Genomic DNA, 15,695 nt, shown 5'->3' with positions numbered 1-15,695 from the left:
ACACATATTCTATATTCCTTGTGTACACTAATTTATATATGTGGCCTCTCCCATTAGAATGTAATCTCCTTGTCTTGTTTATATCTTTTCTTTGTATTGCCAGAGTGCAGCACAGTTCCTGGAACACAGTAAACACTTTAAAATTTTGTTAATTGATTTAAAAAAAACAACCTAGTTAACCACAGAGAGGTATAATGTCAGAAGGTTGCTTACAAGGTGATTTGAGCTGCTGTGGTCAAATAAAGTTAGCTACCAAAAAATGGGTGTATTCCAAAAAGTTTTAGTAAATGGAATCATCCACTGATGAAATCACAGACAATTAAATGTATCTTAAATTAAAATTTTCAAAGATATTATTTGAAAAGTACAAAAAAAACTTTAAAAACATAGTAAGAATATTTCTAAAATTTATTCCAGATCTTTATATTAACAATTATACCAAATCATAAATGATTTATTTTACATTCAGTGAGATCTATGAATTCCAAAAGTCTTTATAATAGTTGTGATCTACGTTCTTCTGGTCTGTTCATTAGAAACTGAATCAATTGAAGCAAAAGTTCATCATTGAAGCCTTTAACATCACCATCTTCAATAACTTCAAAAAGAGGCTTGCTCTCTGTCCCCCAACATATATTCTTACGAGAGTTATTCTGATTAGCCTGTGCAGTAAGTGCCAAAGTATTTAACTGGTAACAAAAGAAGGCAAAGTATTTTCCATCCGTAACTACACCCTGGGAGACAAATGGACGGGTAACATCAGCTTCACTCCAGAATCCTGTAAAAAGAAGTTACATTTAAGTTTACACACATCTAATTTTTTTTTTGGGAGGGAGGGGGTTGGAATGTTTATCAAATCAGAAGAGATAAAAACACAAAGGCACCGATCCATAAAATATTCAATTTCCCACATGTGTTTTCCGTTCCCATCACTCCTATGCCACACCGCTGTGTTTTCACCTTTTTCCAACTATTGCTCATAATGGAACTAAACTTAGGGCAGATCATGTAACCTCTCTACACAGCTATTGTCCTTCATTTATAAAATCAGAGGGCTGAACCAGATGACTTCTAATAAAATGCTTATCTTTTATTCTGTTACCTCAAGAATCTTCATTCCCAAGATAATCTTATGAATTTCCTAAAATGATAAAGACACAGGGCTGAAAGTCCTTGATATTTTAATCCTATTCCCTTGTTTTAAATGAGGAAACTGACATCCAAGGAATGTAAGTAACTTCTTCAAGATCAAAAGGTAGAACTGGAGACAAATTTCCAGACTTCTTAATTCAGTGTCCTTTCCACTGTACTAACTGAAATCTTTCCTATCATTACTTATTATCTTGAACATGTCCCTCCTTCCCATCTTTTCCTAGATCATCACTTAATCCTCATCTCCCAACTGCCATCTTTTCTTTTTCTTTCCATTTATCTGAGAATTCAAGTGACATATATATTTTTGATCTTTCCTAAATCATCCTTTGATCTTCTCACCATTCCACTAAAAACATTTTCAGAAAATAATAAAAGATTTTAATTTGTCTTTTTGGATAATCTAAACTGTCTCTTCATTTGATTTGGTTTGATTCTAACACAATTACATCTTTGATCAAGAGGGTTCAACTATAACTTCTGTGACACTGTCCTCAACTAGTTTTTTTCTAACTTCTAAATAGCAACTTCATTCCTTGTTTCGTTGCATTATCTTCTTAACATTTTGTTTGAAATGTTAATATCTGAATATTATCCTGAAATATATATAGGAATATTTCTTTTACAATCAAATTAATCATCTATTTTTATATTCTCTAAGACAAAATCATCTGCTTTCATGATTTCACTTATTTTTATTAAGAAGACTGATAATTCTGCCTCTTTACAAACAGTTCTATCTTACCTTTCCTTAAACATTTTCAGTCAGAAATATCCCAGTCATAATAACATAAAATAAAATAAGATTGCGAAAAGGCCATTTCGTCAAATTTCTTGATTCAGTACACATCTGAATTTGAGGCATTTTAACAGGAGGTTTTTATCTATACAGCATATGTACATACACATGCATATAATCATAGAAAATAAACTATAAGAGAAATTTCAAATAATGATAAAAAATGTCTGCATTAGATACTGTAACTTTCATCTTTGTTGTCAATGATTAAAAGATGAATTGTTGTGTGTGTGCCATATACTCTAATCTGTATTAAAAGCTCAACGGTATTTGATTTGTTTTTTGCTGACCAATCCCTTCCTGAGACCTGTGGAAAGATTCTGAAGAAGGTGACACAACTTTGACATGACACCTCCCAAAGTTGCTGGATGGCTTTTAAGGAACCCCCCAAAAACAACTGACTAGAACCACCTACAGGCAGACCAATCAATGTCCCCCAAAAGCTTCAGGAACAAACCAAAAATGAGACTTTGCTCATATATATGAGAAACAGAGCTCCTTTCTCCCCTACCACTCTTTTTTCCCCCTTTATACAAAAAACAAAGGATCTGAGTCCAAAAAATAATAGAGACGTGAAAGTCTACTATTGGTATGAATTATGAAAACTTATTACATTCCATTACCCTTTTCCCCTCATCTTGGGACAGTTATAGAAGGGCATTCAATATGCCACTGGAATATGCTTGTTATTGTATACTGCAGCTTGCTTTCAGCTCTGGTGCCATAGCATAGCATGTGATTCAGGACAAGAAAGGATATGAGCTACTGTCAATCTCCTTAGTCTCAGAAAGTTTGACCCTCACCTTTGCAAAATGGGAGTTATTTGTATTAAGCACAATATAACTACACAATAAAAACCAGCACACAAAGAGAAAAGACAATATGACTTCTTGCCATCAAAGTGAAATTCAGTACAGTTTCCACTGTGTGTGTGTGTGTGTGTGTGTGTGTGTGTGTGTGTGTGCTTTATAAATTATAAAATCAAAATCAACTGTACCTTGATACATAGCCTGTGCCCCAGTCCAAGCAAAAAGACTGGCAATGGCATTCGCTCGATAACCAACTTCTATTTGATCACCACGATTGTTCTTCAAGAGTCTCTCCCTTTTTAGTTTGTCAGGTAACAAATGAAACTGAGTGTGACCATAACAGCATGGATCTGCTAATCTTGTGCCTGAATTAGAAGGCAAAAGAAAAAAAAAAAATCAAATGACAAAATGTAAGATGAGAATTTCTAATAAGTATTACTTTACTATTTGCTTCATACTTTTCTGTGAATTAAATAATTTTACATTATTTTTCTTTAAATTACCTTTCTTTTCTATAAGCAAAGTACAAAAACATAATTCCCCCTCCCCCAAAAATATAAGAACAAAATCAGAACTGTTAACATAAAAAATAAATTAAAACAGAAAAGTAGCAAATTAGTGAACAGGAATAAGACTTTAACATTGTAATTCAACTTTACTTGCTGTGTAACTTATTAATTGGGGATCTATTTTTTTCCATGAATTATTAATAGTATATTCGATATTTTGCAAAGAAACATCATTAAAAAGATTCTAAAAACAAAACACTAAAACAGACACTAACTACACTTACATTTATGAGGAAAGCACTATGTTAATCAAGATGAACTGAAATAGTAATAATTATAAGTGCAACATGTGAAATGGTGACTTTGTACTGGATGATAAAGTGTGAACCAACTTAAAAGGCAAAATTGTTGTATAGTGATGTGGTCATCAAGAGATAAGGGTTCTTGGAAACTGAGTGGATGCCCATCAATTGGAGAATGGCTGAATAAATTGTGGTATATGAATATTGTAGAATATTATTGGTCTGTAAGAAATGACCAGCAGGATGATTTCAGAAAGACCTGGAATGACTTACACGAACTGTTGCTGAGTGAAATGAGCAGAACCAGATCATCATATACTTCAATAACAATATTGTACGATGATCAATTCTGATGGACGTGGCCCTCTTCAACAATGAGATGAGTCAAATCAGTTCCAATAGACCAGTAATGAATTGAACCAGCTTCACCCAGAAAAAGAACTCTGGGAAATTACTATAACCACTATATAGAATTCCCAATCCTTATATATTTATCCGCCTGAATTTTTGATTTCCTTCACAGGCTAATTGTACACTATTTCAAAATCCGATTCTTTTTGTACAGCAAAATAACTGTATGGACATGTATACATATTTTGTATTTGACTTATACTTTAACATATTTAACATGTATTGGTCAACCTGCCATCTAGGGGAAGGAGTGGGGGGAAGAAGGGGAAAAGTTGGAACAAAAAGTTTTGTAACTGTTAATGCTGAAAAATTACCCATGCATATATCCTGTAAATTAAAAGCTATATAACAAAAAAAAAAAAAAAGAAAGAAAGAAAGAAAAGAGAGAAAAAAGAGAAACAAAAAAATAGATATCAGGGTTTTGATCCTAATTTTGGCTTTCTCTGGTTGTATGACTGAAAAAAATCAAGTAAATTTCTTATTCATTTGCTTATTTATAATACTGAAAGTGAGACTAAATGATCTAGATGAACTTTTCTATTCTAAGTGCTCCATTTTATAGCCACTTCACTCATACACCACTGGCCTCCCGAATTTATATTAAGGCCGACTTTAAATTCTTCAGGGGATATTAACTGAATCACTACTATTTCAACAAATATTAAGTGTATATCAGAGAAAAATAACAAAAATTAATGATATGATACCAACTTAGCTTTTAGTTTTGGAAAAATAAAACAAGGAAAATTTTCCAGATGGAAATCAATGTAACACTTTTTTTTTAATCAATATTAGTATTTTAAATTGCATGATTTTGAGACAAGAAAGCTGTATAATTGTCTTTTAAAAATATCTTTGTTGTTAATCTTGGCATAAGGAAAAGCTAAAATGGCAGCGAAAGGGCAGCAATTTGCCTGAGTCCTCTCCCAAATATACCTTTAAATAATGCAATAAAACAATTGTTGAAGCAACAGAACTCACAAAAGGACAGGGCAAAATAATTTTCCAGCTAAAGACAACTTAGAAGATAGGCAGAAAAGGTCTCTTGAACCTGACTGAGAGTGAAAGAGATTCCAGCAAAGGCTATACCAGCATAGACTGGCCTCAGCAAACCAGGAACAGATCTTGAGAGCAACCGAATCAGCAGGAGTGGTTCCTTCCAGAACTCTCAACCCACAGATGAGAAGGGGTTCAAAACCTGATTAGGAGTTACAGGGTCCTCTCTGCTGGCACTAGAGGCAGAACTCTTACTTCTTTGCCCTTTCTCAGATCCCAGGTCACAGTCCTTGGGAGCACAGATCAGGTTGCAACCACAACAGAGCAGAGACTCTCCCCACAGTTCCAGTACAGAAAAAAATGATTATGGTTGTTCAGAGACCACAACACAAGTCAGGAGAGGAGTAAACACAATCTAAGGATACCATCTTAGAAAAACTGAAAACTTACAAGACCCTACAAATATTTTTGAAAACAACTACACAAACCCTCCCCCCCAAACTTGCGATACTGTACTTTCAATCCTGGAAGCAGAGACCCACTTACAAAAAGAATTAAAAGTCAAGAAATAGGCTGAAAAAATAAACAAAAAAAATTCTGACCATAAAAAGTTACTCTGGCAATAACAAAGATCAAAACAGACTCAGAAGATAAAATCAAATCTCCTTTATGCAAAGCCTCTAAGAAAAATATGAATTGGTTTCAGGTTATGGGAGAGCGCAAAAAAAAAAAAAAATCAAAATTTAAGTAAAAGAGACAGAGGAGGGGCAGCTAGGTGGCATAGTGGATAGAATACCAGCCCTGAAGTCAGGAGGACCTGAGTTCAAATCTGGCTTCAGACACTTAACACTTCTTAGCTGTGTGACCCTGGGCAAGTCACTTAACCCCAATTGCCTCACCGAAAAAAAAAAGAGGGGGGAGGGAATTGGAAAGAGAAATGTGAATGGTACAAGAAAGTCATGAAAAATAAGTCAATAACTTGGCAAAGGAGACACAAGAAAATACTGAAGAAAATACCATCTTAAAAACCAGAATAGGCTAAATGGTAAAATACAAAGTACTAAGAGCCAATGAAGACAGAAATACCTTGAAAAGCAGAATTGGCCAAATGGAAAGAAAGGCACAAAAATTCAATTAAAAAAAAAAAAAAAAGGAACTCCTTAAAAAGTATTAGTAGTCAAAATGAAAAGGATGTACAAAAAAGGCTCACTGAAGAAAAATCTTTTAAAATTTGAATTGAGCAAATAGAAGCCAATGACTTTATGAGAAATCAAAACCAATAATAAAACAAAGCCAAAAGAATGAAAAAATAGAGAACAATGTGAAATATCTCAATGAAAAGCAGCTAGACTTGGAAAACAGATCTAGGAGAGATAATTTAAAAATTAATGAACCACCTGAAAGCCATGATCCAATGAAAATAGACTACTCATCATCTTTCAAGAAACTATCAAGGAAAACTACTCTGATATTCTGGAACCAGAGCTCTAGGTCAAGGAGAGAATGTTGCAGGATCCAAAAAGAAACAATTCTGATTATTATGAAGCCAGTCAGGATAACACAGAAGCACAACACTTTTGAGGAGGGATAGAAGGATAAGAGAGAGAAACATTACAGGGTAGAGGGAAGTTAACAGTGAAAGTAACTGAAGAAAAAAGTTAAGCAAGTTTCTCTGTTAAGGCCTCATTTCTCAAACATATAGAGAACTGAGTAACATTTATAAAAAGAGCCATGCCTAGTTGATAAATGATCAAAAAACATGAAATTTTCAGATGAAGTAATCAAAGCTAGCTATAGCCACATGAAAAAATGTGAATAGTTTGTAATATAGACATACGTCATTTTATTTTATTTCAGAGATTGCATTAAAAAAAAAAAACAATTGAAGCTTTGTGGCAATTCTGCATCTATTAAGTCTAACATTGCCATTTTTCTAACAGCATGCACTCATATACTGTGTCACATTTTGGTTATTATATTTTAAACATATGTATTATTATACCTGTCATGCTGATCTGTGATCAGTGATCTTTGATGTTATTACTATAATTGTTTTGGGGTACCAAAAATGGTATCCATCTAAACTTGTTAAGTTAATAGAGAAATGTTTTGTGTATTTTAATTTCTCCACCAATCGATTGGTGTTCTTGCCTCCCTAGGGAGTACCCTAGGACACAATAATATTGAAGAATTACAAACTTAGTTGATAAAAAACTGACAGGGTTTGAGAGGATTAACTCTAATTTTGAAAGAAGTACTATGAATAAAATGCTAACAAACAGCATTGCAAATAGCACTGCATGCCACATAGAAATCTTTTGTGAATAGTCAATGTAGAAAATTCTGTTGTCTTATTTTAAGAAACTGTCATCACCCCAAACTTCAGTCACCACACCCCAATCAGTTAGCAGCTATTAATATAAGGTAAGAACCTCTACAAGCAAAAAAAAAAAAAAAAAAGACTCATTGAAAGTTCAGATGATGGTTAGCATTTTTTAACAATATTTATTTTTAAATTAAGATATGTACAATTTTTTTAGATAATATTACTGAACACTTAATACCCTACAATATAAACATAATTGTTATACTGCAAAATCAAAAAATTCTTGTGACTATCACTATACTGTGATATTTGCTTTATTGTGGTAGTCTGGAACCAAATTTGCAAAATTTTCAAGATATGCTTATGTAGAATGTCTACATGATATAATATTTTGATTCAAAATTGGGGCACCAACAATTAATTTCTATCACAGACACACACACATATATACACACTTCACAAAAACTGAACTTTAAACATACAAGTAGATTACCACTAAGAGAAAAACTCACCAATAAATATGTTATTTTCATACTGTCGTTTGAATAACGGAAGTTTATCTGGTTTACAATTAATAACAGGAATTTCCATCGGCACTGAGTAATCCAATGGCACAAACTTAAGAAAGAAAGTCACAAGCATTAAATCTTTACAATAGCAATAGCATATATCCATTTATTACTACCTAGTAAAATTTACATTAACACAATAACCACTAAAATGTATTAAGTGAAGTTTTTGAACTGTAATTTGAAACAATTCGTTATTTTAATAGCATACAGGATTGGTTTTTTTTCTCAGAACTGCAAATGATATATAGCTCAGTTCAAAGTTGTACAAAATATATTGCTTTGAATAAAGATACTTTTCTCTTAGTTTAAAACTCTAACTATAAAACTGTACCCCAAAAATTCATCTTTATAATAAGAAAAGTAGATTAACCATAAACTTATTCCCTCCTTCAGACACACAGGGTTAACCATATAGTAATAAAGTGCTTCTCTGTGGAATATTTGTAAATTGAACTGAAAACCAGATATAAAAAACTCATAATCCTAATTTACAATTATTTTATATCTGGGCAAATTCTTTACTCTTAGTTTTTTCCATAAGTAATGGAGTAGTCATAAAGGTCATAGTTTAAGGAATAAAAAACGTATTTAAAGGAAAATTCTTACCTCTGAAAGTTGTTTCTGTATACGAATCTGGCTATGTGGTTTATCATTTATCTGGTATCGTAATGCATCAATTCTACCTTTACGATAACCTTTTGAAATAATTTCTTCACCACACCACCAATAAAAATGAACCGGCCGTTGAAAATCTATGCAGAAAAATAAATTTTCATCTAGTGAACTTAACTACTTTGTTTCTTATACTACAGACCAAAATTTTAACATTAAATTTTTTATTAAACATTCAATACTTGAAATAAATCAGATATCCTAATCCAAAATTAATTATTTTAGCAATGTTTTTCAGTGTGTCAGATTAAGTTTGAGGCTAAAAATTTAACATTAAATTTTTTGATTTAAAGATACTATTACAAATGAAAATTCTTAGTGGGAACATTCAAACCTCCAAACCTCAATTTTTTCATTTGTAAAGTAAAAACAGTGCTTACAGCTTAATAGGGCTATCATAAGAAAAATGATTTATAAAACTCTAGTTTTATATAAATGTAAATTATTTTAATTTTTATTATATTTATTCTTCTCCAGTTTCAAGGTAAAACTGTCTCTTCTCTATCCTCATCCTACACCTTTTAATTTACTCTAGGATTTAGTTTTCACTCCTAAATTTTCTATCTTTCCCTTCCTTCCTCTGTCTATAAAAATGAACCATTTCTTTATTCTTAAATATAGCATTCCCTTTATGTTCTATAGCTCTTCCTGTTCCACAAGCCTGGGTATATTCCAAGGCTCTGTCCTGGGTTTTTCACACTTACCTCTTTCTTTATTTTCTTCATGATATCTCATCTACTCTCTGGGTTTCAATTATCATGCACAGAGGCACACAAGATCAGGTCAGCACCTATACTTGAAATATGTACTCTACTCTACCTTCTTCTCTGCCTGAAGACAGTTCTTGTTCTTCAGCACAATTCAAAAAAATATTACACACATCCTTCCCAGATGCCCCAAATGAATTTGTTCTCTCTCATCTAAACTCTTCCCCACTTCACCTAGACCATGTCACCACTACCTGACATTATTCTTTTTCTGGGAACATTACTACCTTTCACTCCCAACAGAATATAAGTTCTTTTAATTATCAGAGGAGATGAAGAGAAGAATTAAAGAATGCTGAAGAAAGAACTTTAGCAGACATCTACATTAAAGAAGAAAGGAGGAAAAGAGGAAAGCAACAGTAGTTGAAATTTATAAGAAATGAACCAAAAGAATGTCCCAGAAGATGAGAAAATAGAAAATGTAAAGGAGAAATAGCTGGTCAATTGTCAAAGGTGGTAGAAAACTCCAGATATGATGATTGGATAAAGGCTGTTAAGACTTAGCAATTAGGAGGAGCTCAGCCTTCCTTACCTTTGAAAGGACCATTCCAGTATTGTAATAGAAACCAAAAATAGATTATAAATGGCTAAGGAATGAATGGATGGGCAGAAGTAAAAGCAGCAATTATAAACAGACAATATGAAATCAAAGGAATTTACTTGTTCCTTTGGAAGTAAAAAAAAAAAAAACTGAAAATTAAAGTAGATTGAAAGGGGCATTTAGGTGAGTCAAGAAGACATCTTCCAAAATTCAAATTTGGCTTCACTTAACTAGCTGTGTGACCCTATGTAAGTCACTTAATCCTGTTTCCATCAGTTTTTTTTTTTTTTTTTAATCTGTAAAATAAGCTGGAAAAAAATAGCAAACCATTTCAGTATCTTTGCCAAAAAAATTCCACAGTGTCATGAACAGTCAGTTATGACTAAAAAATAACTCAACTGCTTGAAGACATTCCCTTAGGGAAGAATTTTTTCTTTTCAAAATATGAATGAGCTGTTAGAGTTCATGAAGAGAGAAAACTTTAAGATTAAAAGAAGACCTGTAGGTCTTTTGCAAAAGAAAAAGATGACAAAATATACACAAATGGTAAGCACAAAACAGATCGCCTGCCTTAACTTTCTGCCAAGAATATGGGAATAAGGTAATGAAACGTTTTTGGAAGACGCACCACAGGATATATAATCGAAGGGTTGAGCAACAGTGTCCAGGTAAGGTTACAAAATATAAATTTAAAATAGATGAAATGAGAAGGTTTGGGCTTTCTCTAATAGCACTTGGCAACACTAGCAGTGGATCATAGAAAGCAGACAGAATTGCCTAAGGTTGAGCAATAGGAGGGTGAACAAATTTCTGTAGAAATGAGATAGTAGAAAAGAAAATAGTGGTTGCTGAGAGGATTTATTGATCAAGAATTCAGGAATACAGTACCTGCAAGGTCTACACTAATGAGAGTATAGATGGAAGAGTCACTGACACTTGAGAATTCATGGTTTTAATTTTGTTTTTAGCACAGAATAGTGAAGATCTGCATGTGGACTAACTGTACTTTAAAAACAAGAAAGGATTTCACAGATGATCTAGTAAAGCCTCTTTATTATAAATGCTCTTTTTAAGAGAATTTATAATCTGATCAATTACTTACAAGATTTCTGATTCCATATGTTCCCTTGCCTTGTATCTAATAGAATTCACTGAATAATTTAATTGCATGAATTCTCATTCTGATAAAAATCAAATCAATTGTATAGATTTTTTAAAATATATTTTTTAATTAAAAAATTTTTAATGGAAGTGATACCAACAATTTAAGATTTAATAAGAATTAACTGCAATCATTAAGCTATGACAGGTTTCCTTCAAATACAAGTATAGAGATTATTATTGTAGTAATTTTTTGATAAACCCAGAATATATCTGATCATGAACCTTTATCTTGCTTTTTTAAAACATTTATTCTAAGACCTATACAATTCTATGTTTTATTTAACCTACAGCAAACTGCTTGCCATTTTGGGGAGGGGACAGGGAGAAAAGTTTGTAACACAAAGTTTTACAAAAATGAATGCTGAAAATTATCTTTAATTATATTTGGAAAAATAAAATACTATTAAAAATTAAATTCCGTGTTTCTAATTCCTTGGTGTTCAACTCATCACATCACTAGGTTGTAAGTGCATTCTCTGTACACACACAGATATGTACATTCCCATACATGAGCTTATATATGCAATTTATCACTTATTTTTAACATTCTTTTTAAATTCTGAGCTCCAAATTCTACAAAATTTAATGTCCAAAATTTGTACATTAAACGGCCTCTCAAGACCTGTTTGCCTCTGTGATTTTCACATTTTCTTCTATCTTTTGGGCATTTTTCATATTCTGTGTATTACCCCTATTTCTTATCTATTCTCTACTAGAACTGAAAAGCCTATGGTCATTTAACTATTTATGAGCTGGACCAAGATAAGTTTATTTTACTATAGATTTACATAGAGGTGTGTTTTTCATATCTTTGGGAGTAATTCTGACTCTTCACAAGGGCTCTCATCTCTAACCACTGCACTATGGAACTATAAAATGCTTTGAACACCTTAAGGTGCTATATGAATGCTATTGTTTAATTACTATTATTTGTCCAAGGTCACTCTGTTTCTAAATGTCAAAGTCTTGGATTTTACAGCCTGCACCCTGAGATGTGCTTGAATGGCACAAATACCAGCTGGATGGCCAGTGGGTCCAAATCTGCCCAATCACTAGGTTGTATAACTTGTGTTTACTGGTTGACTCAGTTTCCCTTTCTGGAGTATGAGAATAATATCACCTTCCCAGAAGAGAGGAGAGACAGACACAGAGGGGACACATTGACAGGGGGGAAAAAAAGAAGGAAGCTTTAGCACAAATCTGGGGGGAAAAGGGCAAGAAAAAAAGTTGGAAAGGCGGTGAAGAGAAGTTATTGAAGGGATTACAGTGGAAGAGGAAGGAAGAGGAAAGCTGGGGGACTGAGAGCTGGTGGTTGGAGAGGAAAACTCTTTAGGAGGAGGCAAAAGTGGGAAAATGGACCTGAGGGAGAAGAACAACTGAGTTCAAACACTGACACAGCATTAGCTGTGGAACCATTGGCCATTCTAATGTCAGGATCAAAGGACAATTCTAAAATGATTAGAATTTTTAGTGCCTGGCACATAGTAAGTGCTATACAAATTTAATCATAACTTTTACTGCTGTTGCGCCTATGACAGCCAGCTGAGAGTTAGGTACTTAAATTACGTCCATTTTATAGAGGAGGAAACAGAAGAGGGGACTTCTCAGTGATTCGCCCTGCCAAAGTCACACAACTAGGAAATTTCTGAGGCTGAATCTCAACTCAGGTTTTTCTGACAAGTCTTTACCCTTGCCCTTGGTTTTCTCAGATGAAATTGGTAACTTTCTGTAACTTTTTTTTTTTTTTTTTAATGGAATTACTATTCTAGTTGTGAAGGAACTGGGGGGAAAGGTCCTGGTACAAGAGAGAAGTGGAAAATCGGGAAGTGAGGACGAGGTGGGGGAGGGGATGGCAGGAGAAAAAGTATGGGGCGGGGTCGGCATGTGTCAGGGTGGGCCTGGGGAGGGCCAATCCTCCGCCACTCACCGAGGGCAGCGGCCGAGAGACTCGGGTTGTGGGGGGTCAGCAGCCCGGTCAGGGAGGTCACGAGCTGGTGGAGGAAGGGAGAGGCCACAAACTCCTGCTGCTGGTACGGCGGGGCCCGCTTCTTGCGCTTCAAGTGGAAATGCTCCTGCAGGAGGCAGTCGCACACGGCGGAGCGGAGGGGGGCCAGATCGGGCAGGCCACCGGGCTCGCCAGGGCCAGGGGGCCGGGGCAGGGGCAGGCCGCTCAGGTAGACGGTCTTGGTGAAGCTTTGGTACCAGCGGTCTGCATTAAGGGCGAAGGTCTGCGGGTACACGACGTACTTGGGGCGCTGCAGCTTCGTGAGTACGCGCAGCTTCGCTTCCACCGAGGGCGCGTCGTGTGCCTGCTGATGCCACCGGTCCACCCGACGCTGTCGGGCTGCCTTACTTTTTGCCGTCAGTGAGGCCACCACCGGCGGATACCGCGCTGTCGAGACCGCGGGTGTAGCTATCTCGGCCGCAGGTGTCGCGACTTCGGCCGCTGTGTGCAGCCGCAATCCTCGGCCGCAAGGATACAGCTTTACCCGAATGGAGGCCGCCATCTTCATCCTAACGCCGAGGGCGGAGCCGAGAGGTCGAAGATTGGACCCGCTTGCACGTAGACGCCGGGAAAGTAGCCGACCAATCGGAAAGCAAAATTATGATTGCGGCCATGCGTCAGAGCGTAGGGGAAAGGGGTCTCGACGGAATGACGTCATTAAACGTGGAGCCAATGGGACTTTTCCTCTTATCTTGGTTTTTCCCGTGGCAGGATGTTTAAAGCAGAAAGATCTGAGACCTTGGAAACAGTCTTACCTTCTCTCGCCTTTCTTTTTTCAAAACAGTCAAATGTTAAACTTTGAAATGCTGACACTTAAAATGCATTTAGGAATAAGGCCAAATACTTTCTTCCTGTCAGCTGTTTGACAAGAGATTTGGGGTTTCCCCTACCCCCAAAAATTAAATTTTCTTTTTAATTCTTTAGTCGACTGTTGCCTATCACTCCAATGCAGTTTGATATCTGTGTTGCAATGTATAGTTCATAGGATCTTGGATTTAGATCTGAAAGGGAGATCAAAGGTCATCTAGTCCAGGGGCTCAACTTTTCTCTGGGACATCTTTAGGAAACTAGTGAAATCCATGAACTGATTCTTAATGTTTTTAAAATACATTTTTAAAATGTGTGTTTTTACATTGGGAAACTATGTAACAATACAGTTGGCAAAATATGTTTTCAAAGAATATACGAACCTCATACTAAGAATCCTTAAAGTAGTCTAAATCTTCCCTCCCCCTCTTTTTTTTTTTTTCCCCCAAGATAATAAAGTCCAAACAAGTGAAGCAACTTGCCCGAGATTAGGCAGATAGTAAGAGACAGATCTAAGATATGAATCCATCTGGATCCCCTGAAACTAAATTCATTGCCTTTTTTTCTTCATGTGGAGCTGGAAGGAATTTAACACTCATCTCTAGCTTAATCTTCTCATTGTACATGTAAGGAAACAGTTGTAGGAGAATTTAAATTATTGGGGAAATAGATTTAAAGAATATTTTTTTGTAAAGTATTATCATGGCAATATATTCATCTAAGTAAAGCATCAATATGGTTTAGTAAAAAGAGCTCTGGATTTTGAGTGCTATGTCAAATCTGAAAATAAATTGCTAAAGAGTCACAGGTTATGCAACTGCTCAACTAAAAATACCAAAGAGCTTACATGGGTTATCACAACTGTAAATAATTAGTTTTTAAAATTAAAGTTGCAAAATCAGAGATAATGGTGGCCATAAGCAAAGTTTTCTTTATTCCACTGCACGAAAATTATACACATATGCTGAGACCTCTTGTAGAAGACACTTTTTAGTGTGACCAAATTTTAATACATATAGCAAAAGTAATGCAGTGAACTGTAGCTCTCACAAGGAGAGATGACAGCAACAATGAGACAAGTTTGATTCATAGCAGGATTTCATGACCAAAACATGGGTCCTGCAGGTAGGTACTTGTCTGAACTCAGAGACCACTTGGGGCTGGTGCAGAAACAATTCCAGCATTTTGTTGTAGCTAAATTAATTCAGACAGTGACCTCAAAAAATTGTTCTTAGGCCAAACTCAGTGCACAGTCTGCTTCCTGGTCTGAACTATGAAAAATCTCCTAATAATAAAAAGAGAGAGGTCTTGGCATGGGGATCTTGTCACCTAAAACGCGATTCAGGTCCCTCTCCTCAGCCCTTTAGTTCCTCTACAGCCTGAGGCAAGTGTTTTACCACTCTGAGCCTCAGTTTCCTTTGAGGTGTCAGAACAGGGTCAAGATTATAATCCATGTCTTTATCTCTATCCCTTAGGTGTAGGTGTACACCATAGATAAGATGTGGATCCCCTTCTCTGTGTATACTCTTAGTGCTCTAATCAGCTCTCAGAAGTTCAATTACTTATACCCTTCCTTTCTCCTGACCATCAATATTAGTCATTAACTGATTGCTTGGCATTCCCTCCTCTTTATCCTATCAGCATCTCAAGCCCAACACTTAGCAACAAGAAGTCCAAAACAGAACGCTTCTTTCTCCTAAACTGATCTTCTACTCTTTCTTATTTCTGTCAAGTTCACAAGCTCAGTCTCCAGTACCTTGAGACTGGTTCTCCTTCAAGTCTCATATCATTGTTATGTCCCATCAATTCATTCTCCACAGCATCTCTTACATTCATCCCCTTTTCTTTGCTCATATTATCTGG

At 35.3% G+C, this 15,695-nt stretch overlaps 1 protein-coding gene across 1 annotated transcript; it reads right to left on the bottom strand.

Moving 5' to 3' along the window:
• Nucleotides 1-390: 390 nt before the first annotated feature.
• On the bottom strand, nt 391-13,932 carry MRPS30 (mitochondrial ribosomal protein S30). The gene is made up of 5 exons (XM_051990573.1): nt 12,948-13,932; nt 8,483-8,628; nt 7,817-7,922; nt 2,949-3,125; nt 391-778 (listed from the first exon to the last, which is right to left on the bottom strand). Exons 1-5 carry the CDS (start codon nt 13,531-13,533, stop codon nt 495-497), a joined length of 1,299 nt encoding a protein of 432 aa, XP_051846533.1. The 5' UTR covers nt 13,534-13,932; the 3' UTR covers nt 391-494.
• Between the last annotated feature and the right edge of the window lie 1,763 nt (nt 13,933-15,695).

This window comes from Antechinus flavipes, chromosome 1, assembly GCF_016432865.1.
Source record: "Antechinus flavipes isolate AdamAnt ecotype Samford, QLD, Australia chromosome 1, AdamAnt_v2, whole genome shotgun sequence".
NCBI classification, from domain to species: domain Eukaryota; kingdom Metazoa; phylum Chordata; class Mammalia; order Dasyuromorphia; family Dasyuridae; genus Antechinus; species Antechinus flavipes.
This window is presented reverse-complemented; position numbering and strand designations above follow the sequence as displayed.

Excerpts from the sequence above, each read along its gene's own strand:
- MRPS30 (XM_051990573.1), bottom strand. The coding sequence starts at position 13,533 with ATGAAGATGGCGGCCTCCATTCGGGTAAAGCTGTATCCTTGCGGCCGA. Across the intron at positions 8,629-12,947 it reads TCTCTCGGCCGCTGCCCTCG|ATTTTCAACGGCCGGTTCAT; the intron begins GTGAGTGGCGGA and ends TTTTCTGCATAG. Across the intron at positions 3,126-7,816 it reads TGAAAATAACATATTTATTG|GCACAAGATTAGCAGATCCA; the intron begins GTGAGTTTTTCT and ends CTTCTAATTCAG.